The 26117-nt window shown below is 50.0% G+C and overlaps 1 protein-coding gene across 1 annotated transcript; it reads right to left on the bottom strand.

Moving 5' to 3' along the window:
• Positions 1–9570: 9570 nt before the first annotated feature.
• PRSS38 (serine protease 38) lies at positions 9571–26113 on the bottom strand. The gene is made up of 4 exons (XM_057490592.1): positions 25886–26113; positions 19038–19217; positions 10528–10667; positions 9571–10064 (listed from the first exon to the last, which is right to left on the bottom strand). The coding sequence occupies exons 2-4, from the start codon at positions 19168–19170 to the stop codon at positions 9861–9863; spliced, it is 477 nt and encodes a 158-aa protein (XP_057346575.1). The 5' UTR covers positions 19171–19217; positions 25886–26113; the 3' UTR covers positions 9571–9860.
• Between the last annotated feature and the right edge of the window lie 4 nt (positions 26114–26117).

Below are 26117 nucleotides of genomic sequence, written 5' to 3'. Positions count from 1 at the left end.
TGACCGGCCACTGCAGAGCTGAGACTGCCCAGCGGCCAGAGGCCAGGTGTCCTGGTAGGCTCTCCCCACAGGGCCTGAGGATGACAGGTGAGGGAGAGGCAGCCGACTGGGGTGCCATGCAGATGCATGCACACCAGTCACCAGCTGGACTCTGGGCCGTGGGGGCTCCAGCGTGGGCAGACATGCCATCCTGGAGAAACCTGGCCACAGCCTCTGCCCTTGCACCCCACTCCTGCAGGGCCTCCTCCCTCCCTGGGGCTCTGCTGTGCACCCTCTCCACCCCCAGCCCCCAAGGTCTTCCTGCCTTCCAGACTGCTGGTGTGGACTCCTGGATGGGTGCACACATCACTTGCACCTCTCTGCATGTGTGTCCAAGAGTGTTCCCCTCCCAGTTTGTGAGCAGAGAGCAGAACCCTATGTGGGCACGAAGGCGCTGACTTGACTCTCTGCAGGAGCAGGTGCATGTGGTGTGTGGGTGCTGTGCATCCTGGGTGGGTTGTGGGCGCCGTGCATCATGGGTGCTCCCTGGGCGCTGGCATGCTCCTAGCCTATGGACACTCCACCCCACTTGTGGGAAAATTCCATTCCCCAAGCCACATTTCAAAGGCGCAGGTTTATTTTTCTAAGGTTCCAGAGAAATATGTCTAAGATGCTCCAGAAGATAAGTCAGTTGCTTCTAGCTTTTGTGTTTTGTGTTTCCACAGTCAGATTGACAACTGGGGGTGGGTGGGTGGAGAGGATGGGGTTCCAGCAGCCCTGAGCTGGAGGACCCCTGGACCATGTCTGGAGGGGCAGGCCAGCCCCTACACAGCCTCTGGTTCCCAGGCTGGCTCAAGCCCCAGGACCCTGCACTGCAGGCTCTCCCTATACCCCCAGTGGCCTCCCCAGCCTGGTGGCCACTTGGGGTTTCCTGCAGGAGGAGATGCTGGCTGGGTCAGCACAATGCCCAAAGGGTTTGAGGAGGTCAGCCCAGGAGAGGGAGCCCCTGGGAGCCCCAAATGCCAGAGAGGTTGCTCAGGGCTCTGTCCCCTGTCCACGCTGCCTTCTTGGGCTGTCCCTGGCTCCCTGGCCAGGTGCCTGCTGCTCCTTGTGGGGATTCCCAGGGCTGAGGTGATGCTTGCTCTGGCCCCACAGATGGGCTTTCATACCAAGCCTGCAGGTGCTCAGAGGCTTTCTGTGGGGACGGTGGTCCAGACCATGGGCCTCTTCACTTCTCCCAGAGCCCTTTGCCCCCGAACTGCTGCCCACTAGCCTGAGGACTGGAGCCCTGGGAGGCAGCCCCTGGCCTGAGGGGTAGGGGGCTGGGGACCCCTCTTCCTTCTGCTCACCCACCTTCCTGCTGTGGCATCCAGCCCAGAGGGGCCGGGGCTCACCTGTGATGGCCATGTGCTGAGTGAGGCCTTGGCCCTGCAGCCACATAGGACTGGCCTGGAGGGGGACCCCCAGCCACCAGCGCTTGGGTCTCAAGGGTCTGGGGATGCACAGCTGCCCAGAAACCACCTCAGAAGCTAGGACCTCAGAGCCAGGCTTGCGGCCCCGAGACCCTGACCTCTGCGGGCCCACCTGTTTTCCTAGGCTTGCCACCCTCCCTGGGCCCAACCACTGGCAGCCCCTGGCCCTGGCTATGAGTCCTGCCAAGGCCTGGCCACAGCTGGCCTCAACCCCCTGGCCCCATGGACTTGCCCCTAGACTGACATCCTCTCTCAGCTTTGCACCTGGATGCTGGCCACCTGACTGATGTCTGAGCCCCTCTCTGCCCTCCCCCAGGCCTGTGCCCCTATGCTCCCTCTCTCCCAGTGGGCCTGGGGGTGCACTTCCCAGAGGACTGGGAAGGGGGTCATGGGCAGGGAACTCCTGCAGGGACAGAACTGTAGTCCTGGGTGGAGCCCTGGGGTGGCAGTGGCCACAGTGGTCAGCAGGACATGGGACACAGGCTTTTGGGGCTAGAGTGGGTGTGGCCATAGCTTGAGGGTGGGCAGCCTTAAGGGGTTAAAGTGGTTTTTCTAGTCATGAACTGACTTCAGAAAAGCTGAAAGAAGTAAGGCCGAGTCCCAGAGAACCCTGCAGGCCCAGCCTGAGCATTCCCGTGGCTTCCCAGCATCCCCGAATTCCTGGAATTCCTTGCCAGTCTCCTTTCTGGCTGGGTGTGATTCCAGCGCTAGCACTTCTTGGTCTGCCCGGTGGCCGCCAGGCTCAGGCCCACTGCCTGGGGGGCAGGGTGGGGACTCAGTGGGGGCAGGAGTTGGTGGGTGGCACCCCTGCCCCATGAGGCTGTGAGGACTGCAGGGCCAGGCTGGGACCTGCAGGCCATCTTACTCCTGGGGTCCTGGGGCAGGGGAGTGAGAGCACAGGAGGTTGGCCTGACTTGGGGGGTCATCCTGAGCCACCTCCACATGTCTAAGAGTCACAAAGCCCTGGCTCTGACAGGAAACCCCGACCCTGGCACCCCTGGATCACGCAGGCCTCCCCATGTACAATGTGGACAAGGCACCTGCTATGTCCCCTAGGCCCCTTTCCCGGTAGGGCCCCAAGATCCTCTGTCCTCTGGGTCACTGGGCACCCTGCTTGGTCACCACCCACCGCCTGCCCACCGCAGCCATGCACTGTGTGGCCACACGTGTCCCTGGTGCGTGTGGCACTCTGTCCTCCAGATGTGGGCCCACCTGGCCCACGGGGGCCCTGGCTGCCAATCCAACCTTTGTCCCAGGCCCCTCACCTTGCAGAGGACCTCGCGGGGCATGGGGCCCCAATGTGGGTAGCAACCCCAGTTCAGGTTCTGCATCTGTCTGGCCAGTGTGGGAGGAGGGGCCGCAGGCCCAGAAGGATGAGGTGTGCATGCAAGCAGGGGGTGTGGGGCCCACCCAGGCATGGAGGGAGAGAGCGGCTCCTGCTGACCCAGGCCCCAGGCCCACCCAGACTCACGGGGACACCCCTTCCTGCCCGTGGGGCGGCCCCGGGTGTGAGCACCCCGGTGTGGCAGGGACAGTTGTCTTAGCTACAGCTCCTGATTACACGCGCACGCTGTCACCGATACCGCCAGACCTCCCTGCTGCAGCCCGAGGCCATCCCAGCACAAGGGCCCTGCCTCTCTGAGGTGAGGCCCCCGGTCCAGCCTGCTTCAGGCTGCCCCTAGAGGCATGGCATGTTCTGAGGGGTGAAGGAGACCCTGGGCAGCCCCTCTGGCAGCTTGCCCTGCCCCCCACTGCCAGGCCACAGGTCCTGTGGGGCTGGGGGCATTCCCAACACCGACCTGGTCCTGCTTCCCAGGGTGGCCTCAGGCCCGGACACAGAGTCCCATGTGCCTGGCTCCCTGAGCTTGGCACAGGCAGCTGCCATGTTATTTCACCTGCTGGATCCTGGCATTTCCAGGGCAGGGCCAGGGAAGGCCATAAAAACGTTGTGGTAACCTATATATTACTTGTATGCTGGTGCTTAACACGTGTGCAGGAGCCCCACCATAAATCAGGCCCCAGGTCCCCTGCACGCACGGGCAGCCCCAGTCTCTCACAGGGGCGTGCTGGCCCAGCCGCTGCCTCCGGGAGCCCAGGCCTCAGGGCTGGCACTGGAGATCCTGCAGCCTGGGTCTGGGGTCCAGCTGCACGTGGCTCCCCTTGCCCCCCACGGAGCTTCCTGGGGTGCCGGAAAGGGGCTAGCGGGGACAGCCTCCCACAGCCTGGGGCCCAGATCTGAGGGAACGCCCTGCTGTGCTGGGCAGCCTTGCCCCCGAGCATGTGTTCCTGCAGCTGAGGTGGGGCCTGACTCCTCAGCCCTACCAGCCTCTCCTCTGTCTGGAATGGGGCCCCAGGGTCGAGGTCATGGACAGCACCCTGAACAGATGGCCCCTCCTAAAGCTCCGGGGCATCTCCTGGCCCCAGGGCCTGAACCAAACCACAAGCCTCATCAGCCCTCTGGGCCTCAGTTTCCCTGTGTTCTCACAGGGCTGGCTGCAGCATTCTGGAGATGCCACAGCCTTGTCAGGGGAGAGCCCCAAGGAGGAGCAGGCTTTCCCCACCATCTGCACATGGAGGGCTGGGGTCCCAGGCCTTCCTCGCCTGACCCCAGCTGTTGACTTTGCAGGCCATCCCCTCACCCCGACCCCTGGCCATCCCCAGAGCAGGCAGCCAGCCTCCAGCACCTGCTCTGGGCTCCCGGGGGATGCGAGTGCATCTTTGGGGGCCTCTGTGCCAGCACTAGTCCTGAGCCTCTGCCTAGGGACAGGACCCCGCCTGCCTTCCTCCCTGCTGGGGAGGCAGCTCTGATCCCCACACCTGCCCTGCACCCCAAGGACCCTCGCCTCACGCCCTGGCATCCACGTACAGGTGGACAGACATCCCTCTGGTCACTCTGGGACCCAGCAGCCAGGCCCAAGGGCCACCCGCCTGCAAGTGAGCTGTGTGGCTTGTGCCAGGCACAGCTCACGGCCTCAGACACCTGGAGTGGCACCTGGAAGGGCTTTAGGGGCGGTGTTCTAGCAGCGTAAGGCACAGCCCACACTGAGTGACTGGCACAGGAAGGAGCTCTCCTTTACTGCCTGCTGCGGGGTCTGGCCTGCCGTTCTGCTGGGTCTACCTCCATCCTCGGCGGCTCACCCATAACTGCCCTGGTGGGTGGGTGGCCAGGGCCTCAGAGTCCAGTGGGTTTGTGCATGGTGTCAGTTGAGTGACACAGCAGTGGGTGTCCCCAGAGCAGGAGGTCCAGGGGCCTTGTGTGTCCAACTCACTTAGGTCCACTTCTTGCATGTCCCCCACCCCAGCTTGTGGAGGAAGAACCCCCGAGTGTGAAGGCCACAGGGAGATGGCTACCTCCCCACAGGGCAGGCAACTGACCATGGGGATGCTGGGCAGGGTCGACAGCTGGGGCCAGGTCAGCTGCTGTCTCCCAGGAAGTCTCCTGTCTTCCCAGTCCTGACCTTGACCTCCGTCTGAGGCCTGACTCCAGGTGGGACAGCTGGGTGGGGGCCTCCTGCCCAGAGTGTGGAAGCCCCAGGCCCCATATTGTGAATAGCCAGCCAGCCCTGGGGGGCCAGCCTTGGGGAGGGGATGTGAATGCTCTGTGTTCCCCCGCCCCAGGGGCCCCACTCCCTGCAGGACCTTCCTCTCCCTCTCCTGAGCGCCGGCCTCCATTCAAACCCAAGGGAGCACAGAGGGGCCTCTGGCTTAGGACGTCCTTGGGGGATTCCTGCCACGAGGCCCTGGCCAGCACCTCTGAGAGAGGCTGAGGGGCTTGGGGGCCTAGGGACCTTGGACCCGCCACCGCCGCAGGATCAGGGTGGGGTCAGAGGTCAGGCAGGGAAATGGACAGAGGAAGGGGGGCAGATGGGAACTGGTCCCCAGTGGGAGGTGCTGAGTGCGGCCCCCACCTTCGCAGGCGGGCAGGGGCCCCCGGGACAGATAAGCTGTCTGTGCCTATCGCCTCGGAGGAGGCCCTTTCAGGGCTGCGGGAAGGATGTGTTGAGGAGATGGGGCAGGCGGCCCCACATGGGCTAACACAGCCCGGGACCCTGGGGTGGAGAGGGGGAGCTGGCCAGCCTGCCACCTGCTGGGCCCTTCTGATCCCTGCCATGTGGCATCCAGGACAGGGCACTGGGTCACTGGGACATGGGCACCCTGGACGTGGGCACTGGGAAGTGGGCCCTGGGCCGTGGACACCTGCCCTGGTCCACCTCATGAGCACCAGCTGGTCCAGGCACCAGCCAGGCTTTGTGGGTGGCGGGTCTCCAGGGCTGAGGCTGATCACATGAGGCTGGCCCAGGATGTCTGTGGGAGGGGTGGCAGGGCAGTGGGGGTCAGCTCTCTAGGAAAAGCATGAAACATCATGGGATACATCAGCGGTAATTCAGAGCAAATGCTCAGTGCTGAGGAAGAGGTGGGGGGCCACCATGATCTGAGGGTGTCACACCAACCCCACCCCATGCCACCCCACCATGGCAGGGAACCCTCACACCCCACACTGTCAGCCCAACAGTGAGGACAGACAGCTGGCCCCTCTCCACCCAGCCATCCCAACAGGACACTGGACTGATCCCTGAGCCCCATGCCAGGGTGTGGCTCTGTGCCCCCAGGCCTCGGGCACCTCATCCAGGTCCCGGGATGTGGGTCTGCCCTGCTCCTGGGTCCCTGGGGCTGCCCTTCAGCTCTGTCTGAGTTGGGCTGCCTCTCCCATCTGGTGGGCTCAGCCCCGTATGTGCAATGTCTGGGGGTGTTCAACGCCAGTGGTGGTCCATCAGGATGCAGAGGTGGGGGAAGCATGCTGGGCCAGGGGCTGGTGCATCTTATAAGAACATGGGAGGTAGTGTCTGCTTCTGCCCCATGCATTTTACAGAAAAGGTAGAGGAAGAGAGACAAACAGTGGCTTCCATCAGGACCGTACATGTGGCATGGCCCCACATCAACAGGGCTCCTGGGAAAGAACAGGGATTACAGCTGCATGCCAGGCTAAGGAATCTAGAAAATCCAAGACAACAGGAAGACAAGAGAAAGGACACTCAGGGGAAGTTCAGATTTTGACATGACAGTTACAGTTGAGCACAGTCCAACTGGTTTCAGATAACCCTAAAGGGGCCCACTTATCTCAGCTTCTCTTAATCCAGACATCATGCTCACCTTCCCAAAAAAAAAATTACGAGACATATTAAGAGGCTAAACACAGTCTTAAAAGACAAAGCAAACATTAGAACAAGACTCAGATATGGTAGAGATTCTGGAATGATAAGACCAGGAATTTAAAGTAATTATAACTGACATACAAAAAACTAATGGAATAGACAGCCATCATGCAAGAACAGATGGGCAATGCAAGCAGAAAGATGGAAACTTTAAGAAAGAATCAGGAGGGCTAGAAGTCAAGCACTGTGACAGAAGACTGCTCTCATGGACATGAAGAGTGAAGTGAGATATTTAAAGTGCTGAAAGAAAAATAACCCCACCAACCTGGAATTCTTTCCAGCAAATTATCCTTTGAAAATGAAGGATAAATAAGGACTTTCTCATTTAAACAATAATGAAGGGAATTTTTTGCCATCACACCTGCCTTCCAAGAAATTTAAAGAAGTTCTTCAGAGAGGGAAAATAATATAGGTCAGAAACTCAGTTCTAGATTTTCAAAAGAAGGAAGAGCCTTAGAGAAGAATTAAATAAAGGCAAAGTATTTTATTTCTCTTGCTCTTAATTGATCTAACAGATAAAGTTTGTTGAAAATAATAACAGTAATAGCAATAATGTATTAGGTGATTATAGCTATGGGTAAGTTAAGGGAAGGACAGAAACCTAATGAGGGATGGGAGGGAGGAACTGAGAAATCCTCTTTTATAAGACCCTGTACTACCTGTGAAGAGGACTGTGTTATCTGAAAGTGGACTTAGGTTGTAGACGTGTATTGCAAACTCTACGGCAACTACTTAAAACTTTGTAAAAGAACTGTATTGATATGGTAAGTGAGGAGAATATATGGAATCACATAAAATGCTCATTTAAAACCAGAGACAAAGAAGAGCAGAGGACAAATATAAAACAAACAAAATGCAAAGAACAGAGCAAAGCATAGAAAACAGCTGCCAATATGGCAGATATTAATCAAACTATATCAGTAATCACTTTAAATGTGAATGGTTCAAGCACACCAACTAAAAGACAGACTGTCAGACTGGATAAGAAAACAAGACCCAACTATAGGCCGTCTACAAGAAGCCCACTTTAAATATAAAGGCACAGGTTGATTAAAAGAAAAAGGGATGGAACAGACCAACTATTAGTAAGGAGATAGAATCAGTGATCAACAATTCCTGACACAGATCCCAGGTCCACACAGCTTCACTGAGGAATTCTACAAACATTTGAAGAAGAATCAATACCAATCCTCAAACTCTTTGAAAATTGACGAGGAAGGAACACTCCCAATTCATTCTATGAGGCCAGTGTCACCCTCATACCAAATCCAAAGATGTTATAAAATAGGAAAATGACAGACCAACATCCCTAATGAACATAGAAGCTAAAATCCTGAACAAAATATCAGCAAATCAAGTTCGACCACATATTAGAAGGATCATAAACCATAATGAAGTTCCAGGGAAGCAAGGATGGTTCAACATCTGCAAATCAATCAACATTATACACCAGAAAAATTTTAAAGATTTCCTCACACTGATTTTCACATTTCTTACTTTTTTCGTTGCTGCTGTAATCAGTGTCTTCTCTTCCATTATATATCTTCTAACTCAACTATGGACTGATTTTGTCCAGTTTCATCTAGTGACTTTACTCAGCATTCTATTTGTGATAGCTTCCTAGTTTTCTCTTGAGTGTGCTGGATATGCTCTAAGTCTCTTTATACAACAGGAAATAGTTTAAACAGCTCATTTCCATTGCCCTGGGTGGTTCTCTTGTGTGGCCGTGGTGGCTAATTTTCCAATATTGATATTAAGGACCAGGAGATAAAAGAGCAACGTTCCATAACCCTAACTTTAGCAGAACCACACTCAGTGTGTCCCCACTAAGGAAAGACTAGCTTTTAGGCTGAGGTACATAATTGTTTACCCATTGATTCCTATCTTTTGTTTCTAAAATGGATTTTGAATTGGTTAAAAGCCTTTTCATGAATATTATTCTCCTCAGCAAAGCAATTAATATGATGAATTATACCTATGGGTTTTCTAATACTTAAACACCCTTGCAGCACTGGGTAAATCCTACTTGATTACAAAGTACTATTTTAAAAAATTAAGTTGGGTTTTCTAAATCATCTCCTGTGTGGTCAGATTTATGTCCTCACATATACATGCTGCCAGGGGGAGTCTAGAAGCCCTTCTCCCTGTCCATGTCCTGCACGGTGTGGGCAGCATGAAGGTGATCCTGCAGCACATACTGTGATTCCCAAGGAAACCATCTCAGCCCAGGGATTTTACTGGGGGAAGTCCCTACTTAATTTTTTTCTATTTCATCTATGGAATTTGGTCTGTTTAAACCTTTTATGTCTACTAAGGCTAGTTTTGATAAATTCATTTTTTTCCCCTAAAAAGTGATACATTTCAGTTTACATAGAATTGTACAATATCTCTTACAATTTCATAAACTTTCTGTGTTTAATGGGGATCCCCCCCACCCCATCACTTCTTGTTTTGTGCACTTTTGGTCTCATATCTTGAATTAGGCTTGTGATTTCTTTTCCTACTTTTTAATTTTTTCAAAAACCAGATTTAAAAAAGACTAGTTTGGGTGTTTTTCTGCTGTCTGGCTTATTAATTTCTGCTTTTATCTTTTTAGTTGCTTCATGTTTTCCAGTTTTCAAATTGGAGTTTTAAATATTTAAAGACTCTGACATTTTTAGGGCTAAGTATGGACAATGGTGATCTTCCTGTGAGCCCAGCCTGGTGCCACCCTGAGTGCTTGATGCGGGCACCAGGGCTGATGCAGCCATCCTTGCCAGAGAAGCTGCAGTTTGCTTCTCCATCTCCTGCCCTGATGCTTCTCATCCCAGCAAGGCTACTGGGTGCCAGGCGATGGACATACTCTGTCCACATGATGGAAAGATATATTCTTTCCCCCAAGGGGAAAAACAGACTTGTGGGACACTTGCTTTGTAAATATTTAATGTCTTACCAAATATCAGGTACCCCAAGTATCCAGCCAAGGCACTGTGCTCTCTGTGGGCACCCCAGCCCTGCCTCCCAGGGCGTGGCCCAGGCTCAGCACCTTCCCAGCCCCACACTTGGGCCTGGATGGTGGCCATCACCTTCCCAGGTGCATGGAGACCCAGAGGTTGAGCTGCTCAGGGGCAGAGGCCTGCAGTAGGAGGGAGCCAGGGTGGCCTTCATAACACTGACAAGACAGGCAGTGTGGTCACCAGGAGGCTGACAGCGGCCCCTAGACTGGAGGAAAGGGCAGGGAGGGGCTGAGGAGGTCGGTGGGGGTGTGTTCCATGTGGTAACTGATCCATTTTGAGAAATAGGAGACTTGGGCATAAACGGCAGGATACGTAGGGTATGCACGACCACGGCCCCAGCTCACTACTCCAATCTGCAACCAGATGTGCTCGAATTCACAGACGAGTGGGCCCCCAGAGTCACCCTGGAAAAAAGGAGGCATTTCCTGTGATTGGGGAGTACAGGGCCTGCCACCTCCCTCATAAGAGCGTCCCAGTGCCAATCCTGCTATGACAGGGCTTGGGCCCTGCCACGCACAGCCCCACCTTGCCAGTGCCAAGGCTCTGCTGCAGGCAAGCTGCATTCACTGCACCATCTTGCAGGCAGAGAGGGGGTGCACAGGGCAATGGCCAGCAGGCATGGCCCCCAGGCAGATGCAGAGCCCAGGGGTCTGACCAGCAGCACTGGGGTCGACTGGGTACTGACCAGGGCCTGTTTCCTGTCAGCACATAAGCCACCCTGGGGTCTCCCACCCAGCTGATGGCCACAGGGTGACATCCCCTGAGCCCCACAGGGCACAGGCCATCTGGGACACCCAAGTGTCCCACTCAAAGCAGGTGAACATCTGAAAGTCCAGGCTCGGGTCCCTGCCCCAGGGTGGGACATACCTCGCACATAGTCTCCACATTCCTGAGATTCCCAGCACACAGCATGTCTGGCTGGATGTATGTGTGTCCATAGAGCAGCTGGCACAGGGCTCCCGGGAGGAGAGACAGCTGTACCTCCTGGAGCCTGTCTGAGGAGCGGCCTGTCGGGAAGGAGTGCAGGCCAGTGAGCGGTCCCGCCACGGGGTCCCCCAGGGCTCAACCCAGCCCAAAGGCCCGGGGGGCTCGCCCCACAGCTCCTTCTCTTGCTCCTGCTGCCCTCTCTGCCCTGAGGGTCAGGCCTGGGCCAATGAGTGGAATATAGATGCCGCATGATGCCGCCTAAAGGGGCCGTAAGAGCCACGACAGTTTCAGCCCACTGCTTCCCACCTACTACAGCTCAGGAGCAAACAGGCCTCCGTCAGCCTGAAACCCCGGGTGAGTGTGAGGGGCCGACGCACAGTGTGTGCAGGAGACCGGTTCCATCAGCTGAGTCCCTGGGTGATGCTGGGGCTGACACAGTGTGTGTAAGAAGACCACACCAAGCACAACACAGCAACGGCCTGCGTGAAGGGACCTGAAGCCTCCGGTGCGCTGGAGGCAGCCAGAGCGACAGGACCTACAGCCCATCTCAAACTCCCGTCAGGCTGACTCAGCCCTACCCTGTCCCACTAATGGCTTGACAGAAGAGGAAGGTCTTGTTTTGGTTATGAAGACTTCATTCTTATTTTCCTATGGTGTCTAGCATTCAACCAAAAGCTATACACACACACGTGGTGGAAATGAAACAACGGACCCACTGTCAGGATAAAACATTGCAGATATAAGCATATATAAGCATATTCCATAAGCAGATATATGGAAACTATAAAAAGAAAGAATCAGTTAGAAATCCTACAAATACAAACAGTATCAGAGGTGAAAAATTCCCTCAGAAGGTTCATCAGCAGGCCAGACACAGCTGAGTAAAGAATCAGTGAGCCTGAAGATCGGTTAATAGAAACTAGTCAAACTGAAATACAAAAGGAAAAAGAATGAGGAATAAAGTAGAGCTGAGCGTTGAACATTTGTGGGACAATAGCAGGCAATGTAATGTATATGGAATTAGTCTCAGAAGAAGTACAGGGTAGAAGAAATATGTGAAGGTATAATGGCCAAGAAATTTCCAAAATTAAAGACAGCAGCCACATATGCACGAAGTTCAGAGGACCCCAAACCACAAGAAAACAAATACACTTAGAAACACAATAGTCAAATGGCTGCAAAACAAAGTTGAGAAACATTTGAAGCAGCCAGGGAGGGATATGTTACCTGCAGAAGACCAAAGATAAGAGTTACAAGAGGTTTCTCATCAAAACCTGTGCCAGCCAGAAGAAAATGAAGCATCCTCTTGAAAACAAAAACAAAGCAATAAAACTGCCCAGAATTCTCTGTCTCACAAAACCATCTCTCAAAATCAAGGTGAAATAAAGACTACTTCAAACACACCTGTAACTCTTACTCATTGCTGGCTGAAGTGTAAAATAGGAGAGCTACTTTGGAAAATCCTTTGCAGTTTCTCAGAACCACATGACCAAGTAAGTTCACTGCTATGTGTATGCCAAGAGGAGTGAAAATGCATGTGTAGGGAGTCAGCAAAGAATGTTCTTAAGATTTTTATTCACAGTAGCTCCAAACTGCAAAAACCCAAATGCAGGTCAACAAAAGAATGGGTAAATGAATGTTGGCATAGTCAAGCAATGAAATAAACTTCAACAATAAATAAAAAGGAACCAATGATGCATGCAAAACACGAATAAAACTTGAAACTATATTGAGCAAGAAATACAAAACACAAACAAGTACACTATTATTGCACTTATATGGAGTCCAAAAATATAAATTAATTGATCAGAATAATAGTTGCCTTAGAAGAAAGAGTTTGGCTGCAAAGCAGTATGGGGCAACTTTTTGGGATGACAAAATGTTCTGTCTTGATGAATGTTTCATGAATATTTGCATAGAAAAAGAAACTGGACAAGTAACATTTGTGGATTTCACAATATGTAAATTATATCTCAAATAAATGCAGAATATAGGCAGCAGACAAAATTAAGGCATTTTCATATGAAGGATGAGAGTTCACTATAAATATTCTGCTAGTGAAACATTTTTAAAACAAGGTGAAATTCACATAAAATTAAGCATATTAAGTTGTACAAAATTCAGTGGCATTTAGTACATTCACTGTGTTGTTCAACAGTCACCACTATCTAGTTCCAAAACATTTTCATCACCCCAAAAGGAAGTCCTGGGCTCTGTCACAAATCTGCTTTCTCTCTCTATGGATTTACCTATTATACATATTTCATAAGTGTACTCACATAATGTAAGGACTTCTGCATGTAGTTGTTTTTGCTGAGCATAGTATTGTCAAGACTCATGAAACTTGTTTTATTCCACCAAGTAATATCCCAATGTATGTATATGCCACAGTTGTGTATCAGTTCTTCTCTGATGGACACTGGGTTGTTTCCACATTTTGGTGACATCCCACCTTGTGAATAATGCTGCTATGAACATGCATGTACATGTACTTGTTTGAATGTCCGTTTTCATTTTTTTCCCCCAAGTCTTGAGGTAAAATTGACAATTAAAAAACTGTATATATTTAAGGTGCACAACTTGATGATTTGATACATTGTGAAATAATCACCACAACAGGCTAATATATCCATCACCTCATATAGTCACCATTTTCTTTTTCTTTTGTGGTGGGAACACTTGGAATATACATTCTCAGTAATGTAAAATATATAATTGAGTATTGTTAACTGGGGTCACATTATGATGTATCAGGTCTATTCTGTTCCATTTGTTTATTTGTCTGTCTTTATGCCAACCCATACTGTTTTGTTTACTGTAGCTTTGTAATACATTTTGAAATCATCTTTGCTCATCTTACTCAAGATAATTTTGGCCATTCAGGGTCTTCTGTGGTCCCACATGAGTTTTAGAATATTTTCTCTGTTTCTGTAAATAATGTCATTGGGATTTTGATAGGGATTGCACTCAGTCTGTAGATCACTTCTGGTAGTATGGACATTTTAATAATATTATTTCTTCTAATTTATGAGCATGCACTGTCTTTCCACTTACCTGTATCTTCTTTAATTTTCTCCATCAATGTTCTATAATTTTGTGTACAAGCCTTTCACCTCTTTGGTTAAGTTTATTCCTAAGTATTTTATTCATTTTGTTGATATTATGAATGGGATTGTTTCCTTAATCCCCTTTTTGAATAGCTCATTGTGTATAGAAACATAACTGATTTTTGTATGTTGATTTTATATGCTGTAACTTTACTGAATTAATTAGTTCTAACACAGTTTTGTTGTTGAATCTTTAAGGTTTTCTATGTACATGATCATGTCATATGCAAACAGAGAAAATTTTACTTCTTTCTTTTCAATCTGGTTGCCTCTTATTTCCCTTTTTTGTCCAATTGTCTGGGTTAGGACTTCTACTACTATGTTGGAAAGATGTGGCAGGAATGGTTATCCTTACCTTGTACTAGATCTTAAAGGGGCAGCTTTCAGTTTTCCCCCATTGACAATGATGTTGTGAGCTTTTCTTATTTGGCTCTTACAATGTTGAGGTAACTTCCTTCTACACGGACTTTATTGAGAGTTTTGATCATGTATCTATGTTGAACTGTGTCAGATGCTTTTCTACATCTATTGAGATGGTTTTTGGGGTTTTTTTTTCTTTTATTTGGTTAATGTGGTATATCCCATTGATTGGTTTGCATATGTTGAACCATGCTTGTATCCTAAAGATAAATCCCACTTAGCCATGGTATATGATGCTTTTAATGTGTGGTTTGCTAGTATTTTATTGAGGATCATTGCATCTATATTCAGTAGGGATACTGGCCTTTAGTTTTCTTTTCTTGTAGTTTTTGTGTGGTTTTGGTATTAGGGTCATGCTGGACTCATGAAATGATTTTGAAAGTGTTTTCCCTTCTGTTTTTTGGAAGAGTTTTAAAAGGATTGATATTACTTTTTCTTTGAATGTTTGATAGAATTGACAAAGAGATTTTTGATCACTGATTCAATCTCCTTATATTGTTGGTCTGTTTGGACTTTCTAATTCATCTTTTTTTATAGGTTGGTAGGTTGTTTCTTGGAATTTATCAGTCTCTTGTAGTTCACCCAATTTGTTGGTGTATAATTGTTCACAATAGACCCTCAAAATCCTTTTGTCTCTGTGAGATGTTTTAATGTCTCCTCTTTCATTTCTGATTTGGGTATTTCTGATATTCTGTATTTGAGTCTTTCTTAATGCATCTAAAAGTTTGTTGATTTTGCTTTTCTTTTAAAAAAAAGCAACTCTCAGTTTTGCTGATTTTTTCTATGTTTATCCTCTATTTAGTTTGTTTCTGCTCTAATCTTTATTTCCTTGATTCTGTGAACTTTAGGCTTAGTCTTTTCTTCTCCTAGTTCCTCAAGCTGTAAAGTTAGGTTGTTTATTATAATCTTTTGTATTTTTAAATGTAGGTATTTATTTCCTCTGCTATAAACTTTCCTCTTAATACTGCTTTTAGTGTGTCTCTTAAGTTTTGATCTGTCATGTTTTCATTTTCATTTGTCTCAAGATACTGTTTAAATTCCATTTTTTTCTCTTTGACCCAATTGCTATTCACGAGTGTGTTCTTCAGTGTCTTCATCCTTCGCAGCTGCTATAACAAAATAGCACAAACTGGGTGGCTTATAAATAATAGAAATGTATTTCTCACAGTTCCGGAGGCAGGAAGCCCAAGATCAACATGCCAGCGTGGTGGCGGTGATGGGGCATTTCTACTGAGAAGTTCGTGACACTGTTGTAAGGCACAGGGCTGGGGGGAGGCGGCAGCCGCTCTGGCCACAAGGCTGTGCTCTTCTCTAGTAAAGTGCAGAGGCGCCACCTTCTTGGGGAGGGGGCACAGCAGCATGGACTCTGGGGCAGCTACGTCAGCCTCAGCAAAGGCTTTAAGGCTCCCCAGTGGTGAATCACGCGGGTGTCCATGGTGGTGGCATAGGTTGCTCGGGTTCCCCTGCTTTCCTTTTCCCCACGGAGTGAGATCACAGCTGACGGGATCCCTCCGGGCAGCAAGATGTGCCAGACTGGGGGATGGGGTGATGCAGGTAAAATGCCACCTACGCCCCCCCCTGCGGCCAGTCTGGTGTCTGCTCCGGTGGGCTGCTGCAGCTCCTTCCCTGCCCTTCTGTCCTCTCCCACAGCTACTGCATTGCTAGGTAGGTGTTGATTTTTTGCCGGGGAGACAGGGATGAGCTTCGACACTGCCTCGTCTGTCTTCTTGCTGATGTCACTCTTGTTTTCAATTTTTTTGACTTTATACCTAGGAGTGGAGTTGTTATACATGATAATTGGGCCATGGGGTAATTCCATGTTTAACTTTTTAAGGAAGTGACCAACTGTTTCCATAGGGACGATACCATTTTACACTCCCACCAGCAATGCATCTGGGTCCTAGCTTCTCCATGCTCTTGCCAACACTTAGCTTTTCCTTTTAAAATTATAACCGTTCTAGTTGGGGTGAAGCGGTCTCTCACTGATTTCCATTTCCCTAATGACTAATGATGTTGAGCATCTTTTCATGTTCTTGTGGGCCATTTGTATGTTATCTTTGGGGAAATATCAATTCAAGTCTTGATTTTTTTAAAATTGGGTCATTTTTCTTTTTGTTGTTGAGTTATATGGATACCTGACCTTATCAGGTAAAGGATTTGCAAATACTTTCTCCCATTCTTTCCACTTTTTTGATACATAAACATTTTTAATTTTTATGAAGTCTATTTCACCAATTTTTACTTTGTTGCATATAGTTTTGTTGTCATTTCTAAGAATCCATTGCTAAATTCCAAGGTCATGATTTCTTGAACTATGTTTTTATATTAGTTTCCTAGGGTTGCCGTTACAAAGTACCACAACTGGGTGGCTTCAAATAACAGAAATCTATTCTTTCATAGTTTTGGAGGCTTGAAGGCTGAAATCAAGGTGTCAGCAGGGTCCTGCTCCCTCCTAATCCCTCTTTGCCTCTTCGTAGCTTCTTGTGGTTGCCAGCATCCCTGGATTTCCTTGGCTTCAGATGCATCAATCCAGTCTCTGCTTCTCCCGTCGCATGGAATTCTCTATGTCTGTCTGTCTCTTCTCTTACAGGGACACCATATTGGAACAGCCCCCCTAAGGTCCTCCTCTTAACTTGATTACATTTGCAAAGACCTTATTTCCAAAAAGGAAATGCTTGCATGCTGGTGGTAACAACTTCAACAACTTCAACATATGTTTTTGGGAGATATAATTTAACCCACAATTGCTTATTTCTAAGAGTTTTATACTTTGAAGTGATATATTTAGGTCTTCAATATATTTGTGGCACTCTTTGTATATGGTATGAAATAGGGGTCCAATTCATTTTTTTGCATGTGAACATTCAGGTGTCCTACCACCATCTGTTTAACAAACTATTCTTTCCCCATTGAGTGGACTTGATGTCCTTGTCAAACTCAGTTGGCCATAGATGTATGGGTTTATTTCTGGGCTTGTGATTCTATTCCATTGGTTTGCCTTTAAGGCAGTACCACACTGTTTTGATTACTGTAGCTTTGTAGTAAGTTTCAAAATCAGGAAGTGTGAGTGCATCCAACTTTGGTCTTTCTTTTTCAAGATCATTTTGGCTATTCCACATTCCTTCCAATTCCACATGAGTGTGAAAATCAGCTTCCATTTTGACAAAAAAGGCACTGGAATTTTGAGAGATTGCATTGAATATGTAGATCACTAGTGTTGACATCTTAATAATATTAAGTATTTCAACCCATGAACATGAGCTGTCTTTACATTTATTTAGGTCTTTTAAAATTTCTTTCAGCAAAGTTTTGTAGTTTTCAGTATATATCTTTTACTATAAATTTATGCATACATAGTATTTATTTTAAATGATGTGGAATTTTAATTCTTTTTCAATTGTTCACTGAAGATAGAAACACAGTGAGTTTCAGTACTTTGTATCTTCCGAGGAAACTTTACATTTCACTTGAGCTATTTTATGGCCATAAAATTATTAGTAAATATCCCTTATTAGCCTTTCAGCACTCACACTGGTGACCCTCTTTATTCCTGATATTGGTAGCTTCTAACAGGCTGTTGTCATGAAGACCACCGCTTCTTTGTATTCTACTTTGCTACATGTTCTCTCAATTTGTGATAATTTCACATTGATCCTTTTTTTGTTACTGGGTTGTAAAGCAGAATATTCTCACTCATATATGGAGGGTAATCTTTACTTAAAGTCCACCAGTTGTAAATGTTAATCACACCTACAAAATGTCTTCACCACGACATTGAGACATCTGCACAGTTGGACCCCGTAGCCTAGACAACCAAGTCGGCATGTCAAATTAACCATGACAGTCCATCCTGGGTCAACTTGCTGCCATACACATCTCCCTAATACATACCTAATCTCAAAATAAAGACAGTAATGAAGTCATACTTGTACCTAACATAATAGTACCATCCTGAATACAACTGAAAATGCCCTAATTCTTTAGGGTTGGCTTGTGTATTTAAATTATCAACAAGTGAACATTTTAAACCACTCTTTCCCAGTTCCTCAAGTTATTTCTCCTATCTGACTGCTGGGCCTATTCATTTCAATACTGGGTTATACAGCAGCTTAGTGGCTTCATGGGGAATGCATCTGGGGTTGTCCCCCCAAAAATGGGGTGATTTGAGGGTGGAGTGTGTGTGTATATGTTCGTTGTGAACTTTATGCATTTATAAACTACTATTTTTAACTGTTTTAGTAAGACATGCATTGTGTGTATAATGTATTTCTGTGGGATGCAGTTTTGGGGGGCATTTCTGCTTTCATCCTCTCCCTGACTCACCCTTTCCAGTTGGGAGGGAGGCCCATGCTGTAGATATAGGACATTTGTGGTGTCATGTAAAGGCTGGTCACACAGAGCCCCTCTTCTCATTTCAAGCTGCATTGCTCGGCTCTCGCGTGGTATCTGGGGTAGGAGCAGAGCCCCGTTCCCGTGTGCCAAGGACTCATGGAGTTCTGGTGCTACAGGTCAAATGCAGGAACCCTCATTTGTAAATTACTAAGGAATCTATCAATATCTCAAATAGTCACCACTCAGTAAAGACTGTTCCCTTTTGCATCCACTTCCTGGGAATCTTGCATCACATCAGTGTGCTTCACGGCCACCTCCCTTCAAGGCTGTCCATGCCCTGCCCTCAGGGGTTCTGACACCCTGAACTCTCTCACTCAATCTGCTCCAGACCCCGGCTGGAGTGTTCATGCTTGTGGATGGCCCTCACCCTTCAGAAAGTCCATGTGGTTGGCAGAAGGCAAAGAGCATTTGGAGAAGCCAGCCCAGCACTTCTGAAAAGGTGGGAAGTGGCCTGGGAAAGAAGGTCTTGGGGAAGGTGGGTGGGCCTCTCACATCACTGTGAAGATGAGTTAGCCACCCGTGTGGACTTACCCACAGTGCCAAGGCCTGCGTGCCCACTGCTCTGGGTGCAAGAGGTGGGTAGTGACAGCTCTTGCAGCGCCATGATGGCCCATCTATGTAGCTGGTGATGCTGATGAAGCATGAAGATAGAGCATGTTTCCATTCACCCCAGAGCACGGGCCAGGTCATCACTCCAGTTTGTACCATTTTCTGGGAAGAAAGAAGGAATTTGCTGTGAGCTGGGGAAGGGGCCGGTATGCCTGTCTCCTGCAGCCACACCTCAGCCCCTGGATTCACAGCCATGTGCCCAGCATGGCTACCTGGGAGGTGACCAGGGTCTGATCTTGCCTGCCTGCATACATATGGCAAGCAGCTCCACTCGCTTCCCTCTAGACGTTCCTGCCCTGGAGATGTGTCTTACCCCTTTCCACCCCCCACTGGGACAGAGTCAAGGGGAGATGGTTCCCTGATACAGAGCTTGCTGGCACTGTCCTGCAGAGCTGGAAGCCCCATAGGACATAGGATTTCTGGTGTGGAGAAAGCCTGGTGCCTTTCTGCAATACCCTCTTCCTTTAGCTGGTAGCCCTGGGCTACTCTCACTGGGGCTGGGGCCTCAGGACTCTGGCACCCCTGCTGGGATAGGGGTCTGCCTTTTCTGCCTGCTCTTCCTTGCTTTAGGTGAGTCCCTACAGGTGCTTTCCTGGCATCCAGACCAGAGTGTGGAGTGCTGTTCCTGGACCTGTGCTTGGCATTCCATGTTTATCAAATGCAAGTGCCTGTTTGGTGAAAGAAACCCCTTAAAAGCTAAAGTACTAGAAGCATGAGCTCACACCTCTCACCTTTGCACTGCTACCGCCCTCCGTGGTGGACCTCATCCACAGGAAATCTTTGTTCTGCCACTGGGCACAGTGTGTGTCATCTTGGACTCTGAAGGTATACAGTCTGCTAAAGTGAGCCCCAGGATACAGGCGAATTCTATCTCCTGCGGAGATGGAATGAATGCCTGCTGGCAGAGGGGCTCAGGGCAAGCAGAAACTTGAGGTGCAACCAGCAGACCCAGAAAGCTCACCATGACAGAGTGGATGTGAGGCATGCTAGGGCAAGTGCTTTCATGTGCCAAGCCTTCCGTGTGCACCTGCTCTTCATGGTGGATACAGCGTGTCTCCATTCTCACTTCTCAAACAGGAGCACAGCAGTTCAGACCCAGCATGGCTGGAGTAGATGGGTCAGTGCCTGGCAGAGCCAGACAAGCTCCCAAACAGTGCCCAGTAGAAGCTGATGGCCAGCATCTTCTCCTAGTCCCGGTTTCAGATGCACGCCCTGAGCTTCTCCCGTCTGTGCTGTCTGCTGCCTGCTGTGTTGTTTTTGGGTATTCTCCATCCACTTAGGTAATTTCCCTTATATTTCCCCTTTACTAATATACACCAACAATGTATCTATGACAACCATTATTAAATACCTTCCTACCCCATTGAAATGAGCTTGTCTCTCTCATATTGTACTGATGTGAATTGTATATATATATATGTAGCAATGTTATCCCATCATTTGCCAAACTTCATCAAAAGTAAAAACTGTGCATCATATGATAGCACAAATAAGTGAAACAATAACACACAAAATGGGAGAAAATGTGTAAATCTCATAGCTGATTATGGATTAATCAGAATACACTAAGAGCTTCTAAAACTCAACAACAAAATACAGATAACCCAGTTCAAAAATGGGCATGTAACTTGAATAGACACTTTTCCAAAGGAGACAAAGGAATGACAACATGCACACAGAAAGGTGCTCAACATCATTAATAATCAGGGAATCACAAATCAAACCCACATGAGATACCTCCTTACCCATTAGGATGGCCAGATAAAAAAGTAGAAGTGACCATAAGTAGTAGTGAGGATTCGAGAACCTAGAGCCCCGTGCATGGCAAGTGGGCGTGGAAAGTGGCGAACAGCTGGGCGGCTCCTCGGGATTGTATCTTGCTGCCAGCACCAACTGCACTAAACCCTGCAGACTCCACTGAGGGGACGTGGCCTTGGACCTTTCTGAACACCAGGCAATGAATGACTGTGATCCCTGAGACAGGAAATAAGTGGATCAGCCCCAGGACCGTCTCATCTTCCAGGCCACAGCACAGGGAGAAGGAACTCCGGTGGGAGCTGGAGCACCTGAGTTGGGGGGCACCCAGGCATTCAAGTTCTCAGGAAAGAGAAGAAGAGTGGTGGTGTGGAAGGAGAACTCTGGAGAGTTTCTGGGGGCCCCCTCAGGGTTCTGCTGAGTACTGATCCACACAGCATGATCTAAAACTGCTCAAGAGTGGGGAAAGCCCCAGTGGCACGAGAAGGAGTGGCATTCCCAGCTCATACAGGGCCGGGGGTGGTGCCTGGTCCCGCCAGCCAGCGGTGCAGAGCTCACGCCTCACAGAGCACAGTGTCAGCGCCCATGCAGGGCTGGTCTCAGCAGTGGGGAACAGCTAGCACTGCGCCGAGCTCGGCACACGCCCACACAACAAGCCCGAAAGGCAAGACCTGAAAGATCTCAATATCCTTATTCCAGTAACTTGAAATCATCCCAGAATGAAGCTTGGGAAGTTGTGTGGGAAGACTAACAAGGTAAAATTCACACTGTCTGGCACACACTCAAAGAAAAGAGTGGCAGGACACAACCCATAGTGAGAATTTTTTAAAAAATGAAAATAACGTGTCTTGGTGAGGATGTAGAGAAACTGGAACCCTTGTGCACTGATGGTAGGAATGTGAAAAGGATGCAGCCACTGTGGAAAGAAGCGTGGCGGTTCCTCAAAACACTACGTGTAGGACTACCACATGAATCGCCCTGTGATCCACCCATTCCGCTTCCACGGTAACAGGCACAGATACACCCGAGTTCATGGCAGGGTCCTTCCCAGCAGCCAGGACGCGGCCTGTGCGTTACAGCATCTTATCTAGCCTTAAAGAGGAAGGTGCTCCCGACAGCGCTGCAGTAGGTATACGCCTTGGAAACACACTAGATGACATGGCACAGATACCATACCATCCCACTTTAAATATTTTGGAAATTAAAAAAATATCCTGTATGGCCAGAAGGTAGGAGCATCTTACCAGGGAGTTTTGCTTTATCATTATGGCCAGTGCATGCACCTCCAGTTAGCACTATATATAGACCCTTCAGTAACCCCCACCAGGAGAGGAGTAAAAGTATGCTATACTAGACATGGACGGGACCCCCTTCCTGTGGATGCATCCCCGGGGTTCCCTGACAAACAGAAGAACCCCCTTCCTGCTGCAGTCCTGTCACAGGACACTCTCTTGCATGCATCCTACCTGATGGACAAGATTTGCCTATGTTGGTGTCATTAAAACATGTGTCTTATCGCCCCTAAGGTCTTTGTGGATTGGGAACCTCCTCTGGCTTGAGAATTACTATAATCTTTGTTCAAAATCTTGTTGTATCCTAATTTTTGCTATTATCTCTAAGTTGTTGTTACCCTCCGTTGCTGTTGTGGAATCTGGTTACAGTGCTCCAGCTTTCTCGGACAGGGACCATTGCGGAAGATTGAGAGCATGTAGATTGTTTACTTTTTTTACTTTGTCTTCTGATAACATAGGCATTTTAAAAGTGCTTTATGTTTTGAAAGACATTCGTTTCTTTTAATCTTGGAGGGGTGGAGTGTGGGGAAGTTGGGCTTCCTGTGGCCAGGATCCTCACTGGACTTAAGCCACGTGATGATGTAACTGGCCTGTTGCTGGGCTGCCGCTTCCACACCTTTAGGCAATAAGCTATTATTGTGCTATATAGAGAGCTCAGCCCAGTGCTCCAGGCGGAGGCAGAGACGCTAGTGTTCAACCTACTGCTGGAGAACAAACCCTTTCACCCCAAGAACATCCTACTGTCATTCCTTTGGTCACACTGAATCCATAGCAAACTTGCCCAGGGCTGAAACCCATTGGCAAGACAGGCCCAGAGGCAGAGACCAGCTTTCTGCACGGAGACTCGCTCTGAGTGGACGGGATTTTAGTGATTGACCTGCCACCATGAGAAAAAAATTGGGTATAACCCTCCACCCCAAGAATGTTCTACTGCCATTTCTTTGGTCACACTGAATCCATGGTGAACTTGCCCGGGGTTGAAACCTATTGGCAAGACACTTGATAAAGGTCCTGTAGTGGGGGGTGGATGGTGGTTGGGCAGGACTGGGGAAGCCTGAACCCTGAACCCTAGGTTAGCACACAAGTTGTGGAAGATCCACTGAAGCTCGGAGGATGGTAGGCCCGGACTGGAGGCTGGAGAGAGCTGGCACCTGGTGTCCCAGGGGTCCATCTGATCTAATGCCCAGCACCTGGACCCAGGGCACTGTGAGGCCCCAGAAAGCAGAGTCTGCAGAGGTTCTAGGGGGCAGGGCTCCTGCAGCCTTGGGTTGGGGCTTAGGAGCACGGGCAGCTGAGTGAGGGCCCAGGGCTGGGGCCTGGGGTCACGGAGGCACAGCTTCAGGCTGCTCACCCCCAGCGCGCCTGCCCCCAGCACCCAGCTGGGCCTCCATCACCCTGCTGGCCCCAGCTGGCAGGGTAACAAGGCCCCTGGTAAAGGAGGGCCCTGAGAGGCCATCCCGCTTGCCCCGACTGTGGGCTGCTCCACAGCGAGTGATCGCTGTCCCGGGGGCACACCGCCACATGGGTGTGCGGGAGGTGGCAAGCAGTGCTGGGCAGCCAGGTGCATGCATGTGAACTGGTCACCTTCCTGGGTTGCAGGGTGGCCAGAGGTCTGGAGAGGCTGTGCCCCACCTCGGAGAAGGCCTGGCCCTGGGAAAGGTCCTGCCTGGCTCTGCGGGCCCACTGCCTGGGGCTGTGAATAAGGCCCACTTAACAGCGGAGTGCCATCCATCCTTTCCCAGGTGCTGACCTCTCCATAGCTCTGAACAGAATCACCAGTTCTGTATACCCAACACTATTTCTGTAGATGGATTATATTTAATGCAGCTGTGGTCAGAAGGCCAGCAGTGAGAGGATGGTGATACTGTCAAATTCTCCTTAAAAAACTGTTTTAGCTTAGACTCTCACAAACACACTGCCAGAGTTTTCTAGAAGAATCTGAGCTGCTTACAGCAATAGCCAGACATGCACAAATTTGCCTGTCTCAAGACAGCATGCTGAGTATTATGTATTATTGTTTTTTACATATTATTATTTCGAAAAGCTTTGCCATTTTATCTCAAAAGTCTGCAAACTGGCTTGCACCTGTTTTTGGATGTCCATCCAGATAAGCATGGTTTTCACCTTAAAATGGTAGGAAAGGAGAGTATTTTCTGACACACAAAAATTGTATTAAACTCAAATATTAGTGTGCATGATGGAAGGCCTGTCCCCTTACCCCAGTGTCCCCTCCTGCAGTATCCCAACTGTCCCCACAGCCTGCCCCTTCACCCCATGTTTCCCATGCACCCCAACTGTCCCCACAGCCTGCCCCTTCACCCCATATCCCCCATGCACCCCAACTGTCCCCACAGCCTGCCCCTTCACCCCATGTCCCCCATGTACCCCAACTGTACCCACAGCCTTCCCCTCACCCTCATGTCCCCTTCTGTACCCTAGTTGTACTCACAACCTACCCTTTCACTTCCTGTCCCTTCCCCAACTGTCCCCATAGCCTGCCTCTTCACCCCATGTCTCATCAGCACCCCAGCTGTCCCCACAGCCTGCCCCTTTACCCTGTGTCCCCTCCTGTACCCCAGCTGTCTCCACCACCTGTCCTTCATGCCCATGTCCCCTCCTGAACCCCAACTGATCCCGTAGCATGCCCCCATACCCCCATGTCCCTCTGTACTCCAACTGTCCTCAAAGCCTGACCCTTTACCCCACATTCCCTCCTGTACCCCAACTGTTCCCACAGCCTGCTCCTCATCTCCATGTCCCTTCCTGAACCCCACTGACCCCACAACCTGCCGTTCACCCCCAAGTGCACTCCTGTACCCCACCTGACCCCAGAGACCTGACCCCTGACCCCCATGGCTCCCCTGCACCCCATCTGTCCCTCATGGGTGTGCCCCTTCACCCCACATCCCCCTTGTACCCCAACTGTCTCCACAGCCTGCCCCTCACCTCATGTCTCACCTGTACCTCCATCTGCCCCCTGCCCTGGGGCCCACCCACACCTTGGGCCCTGCCCTTGGGCACACTACCCAACCTTTATGACTGAGATCACACCTGAGAGCTGCCTGCGGGTCAGTCGTAGGCCACACCTCTGAGGCCCCGAAGGATGGGTATGTCCCTGAGACAGTCCCAGGGCACAACAAGAGTCCAAGCGGTCCTGGGTACTGGGGTCAGCCCCCGGTGTGCTGACTGCTACCCCTCAGTGCCGAATGGGTCTGCAGTGTGTCCCTCCCCGAACCTCATCTGCAGCCCCCTGCCAGGCCCAGTCCAGTCCTCAGCCCTCTCCAGGAGGGCTCAGCCACACTAGAGTCCCCCCAGCCTGTAACCCCATCCCTACCCAGCCTCCCCTCCTCTGCCCCGGCTGGCCACTGTGGCCCTCCAGACACCACGTGGAAACACCACAACGTCCTGCTCCAGCCTGGCCACCGGGGAGGCCAGCAGGATCCTGAGGAATGAGACCAGTATGTTGTGGCGAGTCCCCAAGTTTGGGGAGGGCTTGTCATGCAGCAAGAGCCAGTGGGCACACAGGAAGGGGCAGTACGTGATGCCCACGAGGGCGCCTGGGCCCAGTCTTCCGCTGCCCACACCACAGCTGTGTTCTCCCCAAGAACTGGCCCTCAGCTCCCGCCTGGAGGATTGTTCCCCAAGTGTTCTGTGCCCTGGGAGACTGGCTGGGGAGAAAGGCTCCCTCCCAAGAACCCTCGTCTGAGGGCATGCTGGGGTTACCTTAGCAGGAGGAAGCCAGCCCGGGACTCACATAGGCCTTGTCCTGGGCTCCTGGGCGAGGAAGGCTGGGCCGGAGGCGCTGGGGCCCCAGCTGCAGTCTGCCCGGAGAAGTACTGGGTGCAGGCTGCTTGGGGCCTCAGTTTCCCCACTGGAAAGGGAGGGGCTCACCAGGTTTTCCTGGGAGATGACGTGAGCTGAGTACGTGGCCTGTTCTTCCAGACAACCTCCCCTC

The sequence above is a fragment of the Manis pentadactyla genome, chromosome 13 (assembly GCF_030020395.1).
Source record: "Manis pentadactyla isolate mManPen7 chromosome 13, mManPen7.hap1, whole genome shotgun sequence".
NCBI classification, from domain to species: Eukaryota; Metazoa; Chordata; class Mammalia; order Pholidota; family Manidae; genus Manis; species Manis pentadactyla.
The sequence above is the reverse complement of the archived record's forward strand: the minus strand, read 5'-3'. Positions and strand labels throughout refer to the sequence as shown.

Bases quoted from the DNA above. Each gene is read 5' to 3' on its own strand.
- PRSS38 (XM_057490592.1), bottom strand. From the start codon at position 19,170: ATGGAAACATGCTCTATCTTCATGCTTCATCAGCATCACCAGCTACAT. The intron at 10,668-19,037 runs GTAAGTCCACAC...CCTTCCCGACAG, and splicing joins CGCAGGCCTTGGCACTGTGG to GCCGCTCCTCAGACAGGCTC. The intron at 10,065-10,527 runs GTATGTCCCACC...CCTTTTTTCCAG, and splicing joins ATGTGGAGACTATGTGCGAG to GGTGACTCTGGGGGCCCACT.